The sequence below is a fragment of the Melopsittacus undulatus genome, assembly GCF_012275295.1.
Source record: "Melopsittacus undulatus isolate bMelUnd1 chromosome 24 unlocalized genomic scaffold, bMelUnd1.mat.Z SUPER_24_unloc_1, whole genome shotgun sequence".
NCBI lineage: Eukaryota > Metazoa > Chordata > Aves > Psittaciformes > Psittaculidae > Melopsittacus > Melopsittacus undulatus.
The window spans coordinates 63461-79834 of record NW_022993935.1 but is presented as its reverse complement, the minus strand read 5'-3'; the positions used below and the strand labels follow the sequence as shown (position 1 = coordinate 79834).

At 58.8% G+C, this 16374-nt stretch overlaps 1 protein-coding gene and 1 pseudogene across 1 annotated transcript in view; one reads left to right on the top strand and one right to left on the bottom strand.

Moving 5' to 3' along the window:
* Positions 1 to 24: 24 nt before the first annotated feature.
* On the top strand, positions 25 to 11151 carry LOC117438078 (rho GTPase-activating protein 35-like; annotated as a pseudogene).
* Positions 11152 to 13451: 2300 nt separating this feature from the next.
* Positions 13452 to 16374, bottom strand: part of LOC117438072 (tubulin-folding cofactor B-like) — a 7588-nt gene continuing 4665 nt past the window's right edge. Inside the window, 4 exon segments of the mRNA XM_034073482.1 lie at positions 13452 to 13887; positions 13890 to 13920; positions 14577 to 14649; positions 15525 to 15656. Coding sequence (XP_033929373.1) covers positions 13798 to 13887; positions 13890 to 13920; positions 14577 to 14649; positions 15525 to 15656 — 326 coding nt within the window. The 3' untranslated portion in view covers positions 13452 to 13797.

The following is a 16374-nucleotide window of genomic DNA, read 5'->3' as shown; positions in this document are numbered from 1 at the left end:
CGGCGCCGGGGACTTCCTGTGGGATCATTGCCTGGGCCAGGATGCGCGGACGATGATGATGGCCAGGAAGCAGGATGTGCGCATCCCCACCTACAACGTCAGCGTGGTGGGTTATCCGGCACGGAGAAGGAGAAGGGTCAATGTGGCATCGGCAAGTCCCTGCCTATGTAACCGGTTCGTTGCGGCCCAGCGCCGACCGACTTCCAACCTGGACCACACCTCGGTGCTCAGCACCAGTGACTTCGGGGGCCGGGTGGTCAACAATGACCATTTCCTGTACTGGGGGGAGGTGGGGAGGGCGCTGGAGGAGTGTGGGGAGTGCCGGTTGCATGTGGTGGAGCAGACGGAGTTCATTGATGACCAGACCTTCCAGCCCCACCCGCAGCAACAGCTCTGCAGCCCTACATCAAGAGGGCTGCGGCCACCAAGCTGGCGTCGGCTGAGAAAGCTCATGTACTTCTGCACCGACCAGCTGGGCCTTGGAGCAGGACTTTGAGCAGAAGCAGATGCCTGAGGGCAAGCTGCTGGTCGATGGGTTCCTGCCTGTGTGTGACGTCAGCAGGGGCAATGAACCGGAGCTTCGATGAGCAGCTCAAGTTCGTCTCCACCCTCTACAACCAGGTGGCCAAGACCAAGAAGCCGGTTTGTGTTGTGCTCACCAAAGTGTGATGAGGGTGTGGAGCGCTACATCCGCGATGCTCATGCCTTTGCCTTGAGCAAGAAGAGCCTGCAGGTGGGGTGGAGACGTCCGCGCGCTCCAACGTCAATGTGGACCATGCCTTCAGCACCTTGGTGCAGCTCATGGACAGGAGCAGGGGCAAGGCCAAGATCAATCCCTTACTCGAGGCCTGAAGCAGCAGAGCCAGCAGATCGCGGCCGCCAAGGACAAGTACGGTGGTTTGGTTTGGCGCATTGTGAAGAGCCACAATGAGACCTGGAGCAACGTGAGCTTCAAGATGCAATCCTCACCCCGAGGACCAGGATTACGTGTACCTGGAGGGACCCCCAAGGCCAAGAAGCTGTTCCTGCAGCACGTGCATCGCCTCAAGCAGGAGCACATCGAGCGCCGGAGGAAGATGTACCTGTCTGTGCTGCCACAGGCCTTCGAGGCCCTGATCCCAGACCTGGATGAGCTGGATCACCTGAGCTGTGTGAAGGTGGAGAAGCTGCTGGAGACCAAGGCGGATTTCCTCAAGTGGTTTGTGGTGCTGGAGGAGACTCCTTGGGATGCCACGAGCCACATTGACAACATGGAGAACGAGCGGATCCCATTGGATCTGATGGAGACGCAGGCGGCCAAGCAGCTCTATGAAGCCCACCTGGAGAAGCTGAGGAACGAGAGGAAAAGGGCAGAGATGAGGAGAGCGTTCAAGGAGAACCTGGAGACCTCTCCCTTCATCACCCCCGGTAAGCCCTGGGAGGAAGCACGCAGCTTCATCATGAACGAGGACTTCTACCTGTGGCTGGAGGAGGCCGTTTACATGGACATCTATGGCAAGCACCAGAAGCAGATCATCGACAGGGCCAAGGAGGACTTCCAGGAGCTGCTCCTGGAGTACTCGGAGCTGTTCTATGAGCTGGAGCTGGATGCTAAGCCCAGCAAGGAGAAGATGGGAGTGATCCAGGAGGTGCTGGGTGAGGAGCAGCGCTTCAAGGCGCTGCAGAAGCTGCAGGCAGAGCGCGATGCTCTCATCCTCAAGCACATCCACTTCGTCTACCACCCCACCAAGGAGACCTGTCCCAGCTGCCCCCAGTGTGTGGACTCCCGCATGGAGCAGCTCCTGGGCTCCCGCGCCCCACGCAAGCCTCGGAACCCGGAGCCGGTGCTGGACCGGATCAATCTGGTCATACTGGGTAAGGATGGGCTGGCTCGTGAGCTGGCCAACGAGATCCGGGCGCTGTGCACCAATGATGACAAGTATGTGCTGGAGGGTAAGATGTACGAGCTGGCTCTGCGGCCCATAGAGGGCAATGTGCGGCTGCCTGTCAATGCCTTCCAGACCCCCACATTCCAGCCCCACGGATGCCTCTGCCTGTACAACTCCAAGGAGTCCCTGTCCTACGTGGTGGAGAGCATTGAGAAGAGCCGTGAGTCCACCCTGGGCAGGAGGGATGCGCATGGGGCACATCTGCCCCTCACCCTCATCCTGGTCAACAAGAGGGGGGACCCCAGTGGGGAGGACCCTGCAGAGCCTCATCCAGCAGGGCCAGCAGATCGCCAGTAAGCTCCAGTGTGTGTTCCTGGACCCGGCTGCAGCCGGTATCGGCTACGGCAGGAACATCAATGAGAAGCACATCAGCCAGGTCCTCAAGGGCCTCTTGGACTCCAAGCGCAACCTCAACCTCGTGGGCCCCACGGCTGGGATCAAGGAGCTGGGGGACGTGGAGCTTCGCATTGTTATGTGCCTCATGTGTGGTGATCCCTTCAATGCGGATGAGCTCCTGGTGCCCATCCTGCATCCCCACAGCTCCAGGCCGGCTCCGTGCGGCAGCGGCAGCTCCGTGCTCCTGGAGCTGCCCATCGGGCCCCATAAGCGGCGCCTGGAGCTCTCCCTGCTCTCCTACCACTCGTCCTTCAGCATCCGCAAGAGCCGTTTGGTCCACGGTTACATCGTGTTCTATGCGGCCAAGCGCAGAGCATCCCTGGCCATGCTCAGAGCCTTCCTGTGCGAGGTGCAGGACATCATCCCCATCCAGCTCGTGGCTCTCACCGACGGCTCCGGAGACCTCCTGGACAACGACGTGAGCCGGGAGCAGGTCCTGGAAGGGGAGGAGATCGCGCAGGAGATCGATGGCAAGTTCACCACCATCCCCTGTGGGCAGCCCCAGCACAAGCTGGACACCTTCCAGGCCTTCTTCAAGGACGTGCTGGAGAGGAAGACCATCATCGAGGCCACTCACATGTATGACAATGCGGCTGAAGCCTGTAGCACCAGTGAGGATGTGTTCAACTCACCCCGAGCTGGGTCCCCCCTCTGCAATTCCAACCTGCAGGACTCGGAGGAGGACACGGAGCCTCCTTCCTACAGCCCCTTCCGAGAGGACCTGGCCGTGGCCAAGGACCACTCCAAGCTGTCCATGGAGCTGGAGGGCAACGATGGCTTGTCCTTCATCTCGGTCATGAGCAGCTTCGAGAGCAAGCTCAACAACAAGGTCCCTCCTCCGGTCAAGCCGAAGCCCCCAGTGCACTTTGAGCTGAGCAAGGGGGACCTGTCCTACCTGGAGCAAGGCCACAGGGATGGGCAGAGGAAGTCCATGACCTCCGGGACCTGGTTGCCCTCGGATTGCTTTGACCCTTCGGACTATGCTGAGCCCATGGATGCTGTGGTGAAGCCCAGGAACGAGGAGGAGAACATCTACTCTGTGCCCCACGACAGCACCCAAGGCAAGATCATCACCATCCGCAACATCAACAAGACCCAGTCCAATGGCAGCGGCAATGGGTCTGACAGTGAGATGGACACCAGCTCCTTGGAGAGGGGACGCAAGGTGTCGGTGGTGGCCAAGCCGGTGCTGTACCGGAGCCGGTGCTCGCGCCTGGGCCGGTTCGCCAGCTACAGGACCAGCTTCAGTGTGGGCAGTGATGATGAGCTGGGTCCCATAAGGAAGAAGGAGGAGGAGCAGAGTTCCCAAGGATACAAGGGGGATAATGCTGTTATTCCCTATGAGACGGCTGATGGAGAGGACCCAAGGAGGAGGAACATCCTGAGGAGCTTGAGGAGGACGACGAAGGTGGGTTGGGGTGGGATGGGATGGGGATGGGATGGGGAGGGTGGGATGGGATGGGATGGGGATGGGGATGGGATGGGATGGGGAGGGTGGATGGGATGGGATGGGATGGGGAGGGTGGGATGGGATGGGATGGGGAGGGTGGATGGGGATGGGATGGGGAGGGTCGATGGGGATGGGATGGGGAGGGTCGATGGGGATGGGATGGGATGGGGAATGGGATGGGATGGGGATGGGATGGGGAGGGTGGATGGGGATGGGATGGGGAGGGTCGATGGGGATGGGATGGGATGGGGAGGGTGGATGGGATGGGATGGGATGGGGAGGGTGGGATGGGGATGGGATGGGGAGGGTGGGATGGGGATGGGATGGGATGGGGAGAGTGGGATGGGATGGGATGGGGAGGGTGGATGGGATGGGATGGGATGGGATGGGGAGGGTGGGATGGGGATGGGATGGGGAGGGTGGATGGGGATGGGATGGGGATGGGATGGGATGGGGAGGGTGGGATGGGGATGGGATGGGCAGGGTGGTTGGGGTGGGATGGGATGGGGAGGGTGGATGGGGATGGGATGGGATGGGGAGGGTGGATGGGGATGGGATGGGATGGGATGGGGAGGGTGGATGGGGTGGGATGGGTGTATGGTTTGGGGGCAGTGGGGTGAGGTTGTGTTTGGGAACACCATGGAATGGGGTTTAGTGGTGGAGTTGGATGGGGCAAGGGTTGGGGAGGAACAGTGTGAAGGGTTTGGGGTGAGGAACACTGAAGGATGTGGGGTGAGGAACACTGTGAAGGAGGTGGGGTGAGGAACACCAGGAAGGATGTGGGGTGAGGAACAGCATGAAGGAGGTGTAATCCATTGGGAATGAGCTGTAACCCATTGGGATAAGGCTGAACCCATTGGGAATGAGCTGTCACCCATTGGGAATGAGCTGTATCCCATTGGGATAAACTGTATCCCATTGGGAATGGTCTATATCCCATTGCCATCACCCCTATCCCTCCCTTCCCGTTCCCCCCTAGAAGCCCAAGGCCAAGGCTCGTCCGTCGCTGCCCAAGAGCCCCTGGGAGAGCAGCTACTTTGGGGTCCCCCTGAGCAGTGTGGTCAGTGCCGACAGACCCATCCCTGTGTTCATCGAGCGCTGCATCGAGTACATCGAGGCCACCGGTGAGAGCACAGAGCCGGAGCGGAGCCATAGGGATGCATGGGGATCCATGGGGATCACTGGGGATCCATGCGGATCAGTGCAGATCCATAGGGATCCATGGGGATCCATGCGGGTCCATGGGGATCCATGCGGGTCCATGGGGATCCATGCGGGTCCATGCAGATCCATGCGGATCCATGCGGATCAATGCGGATCAGTGCGGGTCCATGGGGATCCATGGGGATCCATGCGGATCAGTGCGGATCCACGCGGATCCATATGGATCTATGCGGGTCCATGCGGGTCCATGCGGGTCCATTGGGATCCATGCGGATCCATGCGGATCAATGTGGGTCCATGGGGATCCATAGGGATCCATGCGGATCCATGGGGATCCATGCGGGTCCATGCAGATCCATGCGGATCCATGGGGATCAGTGCGGATCCATGGGGATCAATGTGGATCCATGCGGATCAGTGCGGGTCCATGCGGGTCCATGGGGATCCATGCGGATCCATGCGGATCCATGTGGATCCCGAGGGATGGAGACTGATCCATCCCATCCCACAGGGCTCAGCACCGAAGGGATCTACAGGGTGAGTGGGAACAAGTCGGAGATGGAGAGTCTGCAGAGGCAGTTCGACCAGGGTGAGCAGATGGAATTCCATATCCCAACACTGTGTGTCCTGGGATTCCTCATCCCAACCCCTTTGTGTCCTGGGATTCCCCATCCCAACCCCTTTGTATCCTGGGATTCCTCATCCCAACCCCTTTGTATCCTGGGATTCCCTATCCCAACCTCTTTGTGTCCTGGGATTCCCCATCCCATCCCCTTTGTGTCCTGAGATTCCCCATCCCAACCCCTTTGTATCCCAGGATTCCCCATCCCAACCCCTTTGTATCCCAGGATTCCTCATCCCAACCCCTTTGTGTCCTGGGATTCCCCATCCCAACCCCTTTGTATCCTGGGATTCCTCATCCCAACCCCCTGGGTGGATTTTTATCCATTCCCTGATTTTCCCTCTGCCTTCTCTCCTTTTCCCTTCCTTTCCCATGGATTTGTCCCATTCCCATCCCATTCCCATCCCATTCCCATCCCATTCCTCCCTCCCTCCTCCATCCCCTCCTTGCTCACCCCAGATCTCAGCCCCTCTCTCCCATCCCCATTCCTCCCCCATCCATCCCTGTGTTCCCCACTCATCGGGAAGCCCCATTCCCAACGTTGGGATCTCACCGGGATCCTCTTCCCATTGCAGACCATGGCCTGGACCTGGCTGAGAAGGATTTCACCGTCAACACCGTGGCCGGAGCCATGAAAAGCTTCTTCTCGGAGCTTCCCGAGCCCCTGGTCCCATATTCCATGCAGGTGGAGCTGGTGGAAGCCCACAGTGAGTCCCAGCGGCATTCCCGACTCCTGGAATGTGAATGGGGATGGGTTTCCCATGGGTTTCCCATGCGTTTCCCATGGGTTTCCCATGGGTTTCCCATGGGTTTCCCATGGGTTTCCCATGCGTTTCCCATGCGTTTCCCATGCGTTTCCCATCCGTTTCCCATGGGTTTCCCATGGGTTTCCCATGCATTTCCCATGCGTTTCCCATGCGTTTCCCATGTGTTTCCCATGGGTTTCCCATGTGTTTCCCATGTGTTTCCCATGGGTTTCCCATGGGTTTCCCATGCATTTCCCATGCGTTTCCCATGGGTTTCCCATCCGTTTCCCATGCGTTTCCCATCCGTTTCCCATGGGTTTCCCATGCGTTTCCCATGGGTTTCCCATCCGTTTCCCATGGGTTTCCCATGGGTTTCCCATGCGTTTCCCATGGGTTTCCCATGCGTTTCCCATGGGTTTCCCATGCGTTTCCCATCCGTTTCCCATGTGTTTCCCATGCGTTTCCCATGTGTTTCCCATGGGTTTCCCATGCGTTTCCCATGTGTTTCCCATGGGTTTCCCATCCGTTTCCCATGCATTTCCCATGTGTTTCCCATGCGTTTCCCATGGGTTTCCCATGGGTTTCCCATGTGTTTCCCATGGGTTTCCCATGGGTTTCCCATGGGTTTCCCATGTGTTTCCCATGAGTTTCCCATGGGTTTCCCATGGGTTTCCCATCCGTTTCCCATGCGTTTCCCATCCGTTTCCCATGCGTTTCCCATGCGTTTCCCTGCGTTTCCCATTGAAGCCTCTGGGATCCCATGGGATGCTCCCGTTCCTGACTCCCTTCCCATTCCCTCCCGGCAGAGATCAATGACCGGGAGCAGAAGCTTCATGCGCTCAAGGAAGTGCTGAGGAAATTCCCGAAGGAAAACTATGAGGTCTTCAAATACGTCATTGGGCACTTGAACAAGTAGGTAACGGGGTCGGGAATGGGGCAGGAACGCTGGGATAGCAGGTTGGGATTGGGGTGGGATCAGGTGATGCAGGATCCAAGGGGATGGCACCGGGAGCATCCCATTGTTCCCTCTGGCTTGGACCAGAAGGATCCAAGGGGATGTCCCTATGCACATCCCAAAGGATCCAAGGGGATGTCCCTATGCACATCCCAAAGGATCCAAGGGGATGTCCCTGTGCACATCCCAAAGGATCCAAGGGGATGTCCCTATGTGCATCACAAAGGATTCAAGGGGATGTCCCTATGCGCATCCCAAAGGATCCAAGCGGTATGTCCCTATGCACATCCTGAAGGATCCAAGGGGATGGCACCAGGAGCATCCCATTGTCCCCTCTGAGGGCACCAGGAGGGAATGCAGGATCCCATTGGGATGTCACCGGGAGCATCTCAGCAGGATCCCATTGGATGTTCCCATGAGCATCCTGCAGAATCCCATTGGGATGTCCCCATGAGCGCCCCAGCAGGAATCCATTGGGATGTTCTCACGAGTGCCCTGGCAAGATCCGATTGGATGTCCCCATGTGCACCTCAATACGATCCCATTGGGATGTCCCCATGAGCAGATCCCATTGGGATGTTCTCATGAGGACCCCAATAGGATCCCATTGGGACATCCCATTGAAAAGATTGCATTGGGACATCCCCATGAGCAGATCCCATTGGCTCTCCCCTCCCCATGAGCCACCCCCATTGGCTCCCCCCCCCCATGACCCTCTCCCATTGGCTGCTCCCCATGAGCCACTCCCATTGGCTCCCCATGACCGGCTCCCATTGGCTCCCTGCTCCCCGTGCGCCTCTCCCATTGGCTGCTCCCCACGACCCTCTCCCATTGGCTTCCCCTCCCCATAACCCTCGCCTATTGGCTCCCCCCTCCCCATGACCCTCTCCCATTGGTTTTCCCCCCCCATGACCCACTCCCATTGGCTGCTCCCCATGACCTGCTCCCATTGGCTCCCCTTCCCCATGACCCGCTCCCATTGGCTGCTCCACATAAATCGCTCCCATTGGCTCCCCATGGCCCTCTCCCATTGGCTCCCTGCTCCCCGTGAGCTGCTCCCATTGGCTCCCTGCTCCCCATAACCCTCTCCCATTGGCTCCCCACTCCCCATGAGCTGCTCCCATTGGCTCCCTGTGAGCCGCGAGCCGCTCCCATTGGCTCCCTGCTCCCCATGACCCTCTCCCATTGGCTGCTCCCCCCCATAACCCTCTCCCATTGGTTCCCCATGACCCCTTCCCATTGGCTGCTCCACCTGAGTCGCTCCCATTGGCTCCCTGCGAGCTGCTCCCATTGGCTCCCCCTCATAACCCTCTCCCATTGGCTCCCCCTCATAACCCTCTCCCATTGGCTTCCCGCTCCCCATAACCCTCTCCCATTGGCTCCCTGCTCCCCATAGCCCTCTCCCATTGGCTGCTCCCCCCTGTAACCCTCTCCCATTGGCTCCCCCCTCCCCATAACCCGCTCCCATTGGCTCCCCCCTCCCCATAACCCTCTCCCATTGGCTCCCTGTAACGCTCTCCCATTGGCTCCTCCCTCCCCGTAACTCTCTCCCATTGGCTGCTCCCTCCCCGTAACCCTCTCCCATTGGCTCCCTGCTCCCTGTAACCTTCTCCCATTGGCTGCTCCACATGAGTCGCTCCCATTGGCTCCTCGCGAGCTGCTCCCATTGGCTGCTCCCCCCCGTAACCCGCTCCCATTGGCTCCCTGCTCCCTGTGAGCTGCTCCCATTGGCTCCCCGCTCCCCATACCCGTATCCCATTGGCTGTTCCCCCCCTGTAACCCTCTCCCATTGGCTCCCCGCTCCCCATAACCCTCCCCCATTGGCCGTTCCCCATGACCCTCTCCCATTGGCTCCCCATAACCCTCTCCCATTGGCTCCCTGCTCCCCGTGAGCCGCTCCTATTGGCTCCCTGTGAGCCGCGAGCCGCTCCCATTGGTCATTCCTCCGCAGGGTGAGCCACCAGCACCGCGTGAACCTGATGACGAGCGAGAACCTGTCCATCTGCTTCTGGCCCACGCTCATGCGCCCTGACTTCAGCACCATGGACGCGCTCACGGCCACGCGCTCCTACCAGACAATCATCGACCTCTTCATCCAGCAGAGCCCCTTCTTCTTCTCCTCATCCTCCTCATCCTCATCCCGGCCCATCCCGGAGCCCCCCCTGCCCCCCTCCCCCCCACACACCACCCAGGCATCGCCGCCTCGGACGCCGCCGTCGCCGGTGCAGGTGCTGATCCCCAGCCAGCTCCATGCGGAGCCGCCGGCGCTGTGAGCGTCAGCACCTGACCCACATCCTGCATTGGATCCTATGGGATGGGGAGCGCAGCCCCATGGATGTGAGCGTCAGCACCTGACCCACATCCTGCATTGGATCCTATGGGATGGGGAGCACAGCCCCATGGATGTGAGTGCGGCCCCATGGATGTGAGCGTCAGCACCGACCACATTGGATCCTATGGGATGGGGAGCGCAGCCCCATGGATGTGAGCGTCAGCACCAACCACATTGGATCCTATGGGATGGGGAGCGCGGCCCCATGGATGTGAGCGTCAGCACCTGACCCACATCCTGCATTGGATCCTATGGGATGGGGAGCGCGGCCCCATGGATGTGAGCGTCAGCACCAACCACATTGGATCCTATGGGATGGGGAGCACGGCCCCATGGATGTGAGCGTCAGCACCAACCACATTGGATCCTATGGGGTGGGGAGCGCGGCCCCATGGATGTGAGCGTCAGCACCTGACCCACATTGGATCCTATGGGATGGGGAGTGCGGCCCCATGGATGTGAGCGCAGCCCCATGGATGTGAGCGTCAGCACCGACCACATCCGGCATTGGATCCTATGGGATGGGGAGTGCGGCCCTATGGATGTGAGCGTCAGCACCAACCACATCCCGCATTGGATCCTATGGGATGGGGAGCGCGGCCCCATGGATGTGAGCGCAGCCCCATGGATGTGAGTGCGGCCCCATGGATGTGAGCGTCAGCACCAACCCACATTGGATCCTATGGGATGGGGAGCGCAGCCCCATGGATGTGAGCGTCAGCACCAACCCACATTGGATCCTATGGGATGGGGAGTGCAGCCCCATGGATGTGAGCGTCAGCACCAACCACATTGGATCCTATGGGATGGGGAGCGCGGCCCTATGGATGTGAGTGTGGCCCCATGGATGTGAGCGTCAGCACCAACCACATTGGATCCTATGGGATGGGGAGCGCGGCCCTATGGATGTGAGTGTGGCCCCATGGAGATTCCAGACTATTCCAGTGGAGCTGCTGGGATTGAGGCAAAGGACGTCGGATGCCCAGCGAACCCCATTGTATCCTATGGGACACGGTCGGATGTGCATCTCTGATGGAGCCATTGGGATCTGAGCCTCATCCATTGGGATCTGAGGCTGATACATCGGGATCTGAGGCTCATCCACTGGGATCTGAGGCTGATCCATTGGGATCTAAGCGTCATCCATCAGGATCTGAGCCTCATCCATTGGGATCTGAGCCTCATCCATCGGGATCTGAGCCTCATCCATTGGGATCTGAGCCTCATCCATCGGGATCTGAGCCTCATCCACTGGGATCTGAGCCTCATCCATCGGGATCTGAGCCTCATCCACTGGGATCTGAGCCTCATCTCCCACATCCCAACGCATCCCAAGACTCATCCGGAACAATCCAAGGCTCAGCGGATGCATCCCAGGACTTCCCAGGACCCCATTCCCGGCTCCAGGCATTCCGGCATGAAGCACTTACATGGGGGGGGGCCCCTCCCGCTGCCCCCATCCCTATGGGGCTGGATTTGGGGGGGGGATATTCCCTTGGGATATTGGACCCAATGGGGACGGAACATCGGGATTGGGATGTGGAGAGAGGACACGTGAGCTGGGGGGGGGGGGAGGGTGTTGTCCTGTGGATCCCATAGGGATTAATGGGGGGGGGGGGAACCTTGGATTCCCGGATCCTTCCCAGTATTCCCAGCAACTGGATTTTCATGGTACCACTGGGAGAGCAAGGGGAAGGCTCCCACTGCCCCGCCTGGGTCTCTTCGCACTTTAAGACCCCCCAAAACCCACCCCAGGGATGAAAACACCCCCAAAACTGCCCAAAATCACCCCAAAAGTGCCCCAAATCACCCCAAAACTGCTCAAATCACCCCAAAATTCCCCCAAATCAGCCCAAAACTGCCCAAAACCACCCCAAAAGTGCCCAAAATCACCCCAAAAGTGCCCAAACCCACCCCAAAACCCCCCTCACAAAGGGCTCTCCCCATCCCATTTCCTCCATCCCAAAAGAGGCCAAATCCTTCCAGGATGGGCCCGAAAGTGGCCAAAAATGGCCTTTTTCACCCCAAAGAGGGGATTCTGCTGCGAAAAGGAAGCTTTTGGGGCTGGTTTTTTGGGGTCAAAAAGGGCAAAAGTGGTCAAAGGGGAAGTGAAACTGGGGCAAAAAGCCCTTTTGAACCATTTTGCCCTTTCCTGCTGCTTCCTCCCGATGATTTGGGCTCAAACCTCTGGAATTGGGGGATTTTCCCACTTCAAATCCCTCAAAATCCCCATTTCCCCCCCCAAAAAATGCCATTTTTAAGCGATTTCACCCCAAAATCAGCCCAATTTGGGGCCGTTTTGTGCTGGCGAAGGAGCCTGGGCGGAGCTATCGCGATACTTGGGGACCTCTCGCGATACCTCCGGGTCTAACACGTTCCCCTGTAGTTCTTGGTGATGGACGTGGCCGTTTTCCTGCGATTCCCGACGTTTGGAAGCGTTTTGGGGGGGGGGGGGGGGGTTGGTGCATGGACCTATGGGGGGTCCTTGCGCTATTCCCTATGGATATTCCCAAGGGAATAAGGATGGAGGTCACTGGGAATGGGGCTTTGGTGTCAATGGGAATCGTGGCTGTTCCATCCCCCTTATCCCATAGGAATGAATGGGCCAAGCTGGGGCTCTCCCACCTCCTTTATTACCCCCCCCCCACAATTCCAAGTGGGACCAAAATCCCTCTTTTGAGCCCCAAAATGGGGGGGTTGGGATAGAAGAGGTTTAAACCCCCCCCCCCCCCCCCATCACTTGTGGGGTCCCATAGGATGGAGGACCCTGAAAGTCCCAGGAATGGCCCCAAAAGGAGGTTGGGAATGAGGGAGGGGAGGAGGAATGGGGCCAAACGGGGACTCAATGGGGGTTCGGGGGGGTGGTGGTACTATGGGGATGGTGGGGATGATGTGATATGGGGATAATGGGATATGGGAATAATGGGATATGGGGGGTGATGGGGATGATGGGATATGGGAATGATGGGATATGGGGGGTGATGGAAACGATGGTACAATGCAGAGATGATGGGATATGGGGATAATGGGGTTACAGGGAGTGATGTGGGCAATGGGACATAGGATATGGGGGTGATGGGGATATGGGGGGTGATAGAAACAATGGGACATGGCAGAGATGATGGGATATGGGGATACGGAGAGTGATGAGAACAATGGGATATAGGGGAGATGATGGAGATATGGGGGTGATGGGATATAGGAATGATGGGATATGGGGGTGATGGGATTGGGAGATAATGGGATATAGAGATGATGGGATATGGGGATACGGAGAATGATGGGGACAATGGGACATAGGGGAGATGATGGGATATGGGAATGATGGGATTGGGAGATGATGGGATATGGAGATGATGGGATATGGGGATAATGGGATATGGAGATGATGGGATATGGGGATAATGGGATATGGAGATGATGGGATATGGGGATAATGGGGATGTGGGGAGTGATGGGGACAATGGGACATGGGGGAGATGATGGGATATGGGAATGATGTGATATGGGGGGGGGTCCCATCCCCACCATAGGCAGCACCGCGTCCGGCATCGCTGTGGCCAGAGGCGGCACGGCCGAGCGCTCATTGGCCGCCTCTAGCGCCGCTCAACGCCCCTATTGGTCAGCCGCCATCGCCCCGCCCCCTGCGAACTGTGATTGGCTCCCCGCCCATTGCGCAAGCGGAAGCAGCCTCCCTATTGGCTACACAAAAATGGCCAAGAAACGGGTTTTGACCTTAAACGCCACTTTATGGGCCCGGTACCTGCCGGGTGGGGGGGGGGGGGGGGGGGGGGGGGGGGGGGGGGGGGGTGAAGGAAGAGCCAACAGCGACCGGTGCCGCCCTCCCCCCCGCGCCGCCACTCACCCATCCCTGCTTGGCCCCGCCTCCTCTTCGCTGATTGGCTGCCGCAGGCAACGCCACGCCCCTTGGGATGAGGGGGCGTGGCCAGGGAGAAACCACGCCCCTTCCATAGCGAGGGAGCATGGTCAATAGAAAGCCACGCCCCCCGTGGCGAGCGGGGGCGTGGTCAGCGGGGAAGCCACGCCCCACGCGGAGGCGCGCCCTGCAGGCCACGCCCCTTCAGTGCCGAGGGGGCGTGGCCAGCGGGGAAAACCCCGCCAAAAGGGGGGGCGGGTGGTGGGAAATGGAGGTTGGGGGCGTGGTTTGTGTTGTTTGGGGGCGTGGCTTGAGGAGGCTCCGCCCTCAAAGCTCCTCCTCCTCCAGGCCCAGCTCCTCCTCCGGGAAGTCTCCGGGGGTGACGCTTTGGGGCTTGACGAAGGCTCCGTATTTGGGGGAATACACTCGAAGTAACGTCGGGAACCGACACTGGGGGGCGGAGGGGGGACAAGCAATGGGGGGGACACCAATGGGGGGGAATGAGGGGGGACACCAATGGGGGGGACACCAATGAGGGGGGACACCAATGAGGGGGGGACACCAATGGAAGGGATATGGGGGGGGGACCCCAATAGAAGGGATTGGGGGGAGAGACCCAAAGGGACCCCAATAGAAGGGATCTGGAGGGGGGACCCCAAGAGAAGGGATTGGGGGGGGGGAGACCCAAAGGGACCCCAACAGAAGGGATCTGGGGGAGACCCCAATAGAAGGGACCTGGGGGGAGACCCAAAGGGACCCCAATAGAAGGGATCTGGGGGAGACCCCAAAGGGGATCTCAATAGAAGGGATCTGGGGGGGGACCCCAAAGGGACCCCAATAGAAGGGATCTGGGGGGGACACCAATAGAAGGGATTGGGGGGGAGACACAAAGGGGACCCCAATAGAAGGGATCTGGGAGGGGGCCCCAATGGAAGGGATCTGGGGGGGGACCCAAGGGGACCCGAATAGAAGGGATCTGGGGGGGGGGGACCCCAAAGGGGAACCCAATAGAAGGGATCGGGGGGGGGGCACAAAGGGGACCCCAATAGAAGGGATCGGGGGGGGACCCCAACAGCAGGGCTGGGGGGGTCATGGGGTGTCCGTACCTGCCGTCGTGCTTGCCCAGGGGCTCATCGTAGCGCACCCCCACCCAGTGGCCTGGCTTGAAGTCAGTTTGTCCTGTGGGGAAAGGGGGGCAGTGGATGGGGGGTTGGGGACAATGTGGGGGGGGGGGGTTGGGGTCATTTTGGGGGTATTTGGGGCACTTTGGGGGGGGTTGGGAGGGATTCGGGACCTCTTGGACAGGTTTAGGGACATCTGGTGGGGTGGGGGGTGTTTGGGACCCCTTTGGGGGGGTTTGGTGCAAACTGGGTGGGTTTTGCACCCTTTGGGTGGGTTTTACCCCCTTTTGGGGGGATTTGCCCCCTTTGGGGGTATTCTGCCCCCTTTGGGGGTGTTTTGCCCTCTATGGGGAGGGTTTACCCCTTTTGGAGGGGGTTTGCCCCCTTTGGGGGTATTTTGCTCCCTATGGGGGTGTTTTTCCCCCTTTGGGAGTGGTTTTGCCCCCTTTGGGGTGGGTTTTGTCCCCTTTGGCTGGGTTTTACCCCATTGGGGTGGGTTTTACCCCCATGGGGTGTGTATTACCCCATGGGGTGTGTTTTGGGCTGTGTTTTACCCCATGTGCTGTGTGTTACCCCCATAGGGTGTGTGTTACCCCATAGGCTGTATGTCCCCCCAGTGCCGTCAGTCTCACCTACCCACATACATGACAGTCCCCCTCCGGCTGGGCTGTGTGTTACCCCATGGGCTGTGTGTTACCCCATAGGCTGTATGTGTTACCCCATAGGGTGTGTGTGTTACCCCATAGGCTGTATGTGTTACCCCATAGGCTGTATGTGTTACCCCATAGGGTGTGTGTGTTACCCCATAGGCTGTATGTGTTACCCCATAGGGTGTGTGTGTTACCCCATAGGCTGTATGTGTTACCCCATAGGCTGTATGTGTTACCCCCATAGGATGTATGTGTTACCCCCGGTGCCGTCAGTGTCACCTACCCACATACATGACCGTCCCCCTCCGGCTGGGCTGTGTGTTACCCCATAGGCTGTATGTGTTACCCCATAGGCTGTATGTGTTACCCCATAGGCTGTATGTGTTACCCCATAGGCTGTGTGTTACCCCATAGGCTGTATGTGTTACCCCCATAGGGTGTGTGTTACCCCATAGGCTGTGTGTTACCCCATAGGCTGTATGTGTTACCCCCTAGGCTGTGTGTTACCCCATAGGCTGTATGTGTTACCCCCATAGGGTGTGTGTTACCCCATAGGCTGTGTGTTACCCCATAGGCTGTATGTGTTACCCCATAGGCTGTGTGTTACCCCATAGGCTGTGTGTGTTACCCCCATAGGGTGTGTGTTACCCCATAGGCTGTGTGTTACCCCATAGGCTGTATGTGTTACCCCATAGGCTGTATGTGTTACCCCATAGGCTGTGTGTTACCCCATAGGCTGTATGTGTTACCCCCATAGGGTGTGTGTTACCCCATAGGCTGTATGTGTGTTACCCCATAGGCTGTATGTGTGTTACCCCATAGGCTGTATGTGTTACCCCATAGGCTGTATGTGTGTTACCCCATAGGCTGTATGTGTTACCCCATAGGCTGTGTGTTACCCCATAGGCTGTATGTGTTACCCCCATAGGGTGTGTGCTACCCCATAGTGTGTATGTGTTACCCCATAGGCTGTATGTGTTACCCCCATAGGGTGTGTGCTACCCCATAGTGTGTATGTGTTACCCCATAGGCTGTATGTGTTACCCCCCCCAGTACCGTCAGTCTCACATACCCACATACATGACTGTCCCCCTCCGGCTGGGCTGTGTGTTACCCCATAGGCTGTATGTCCC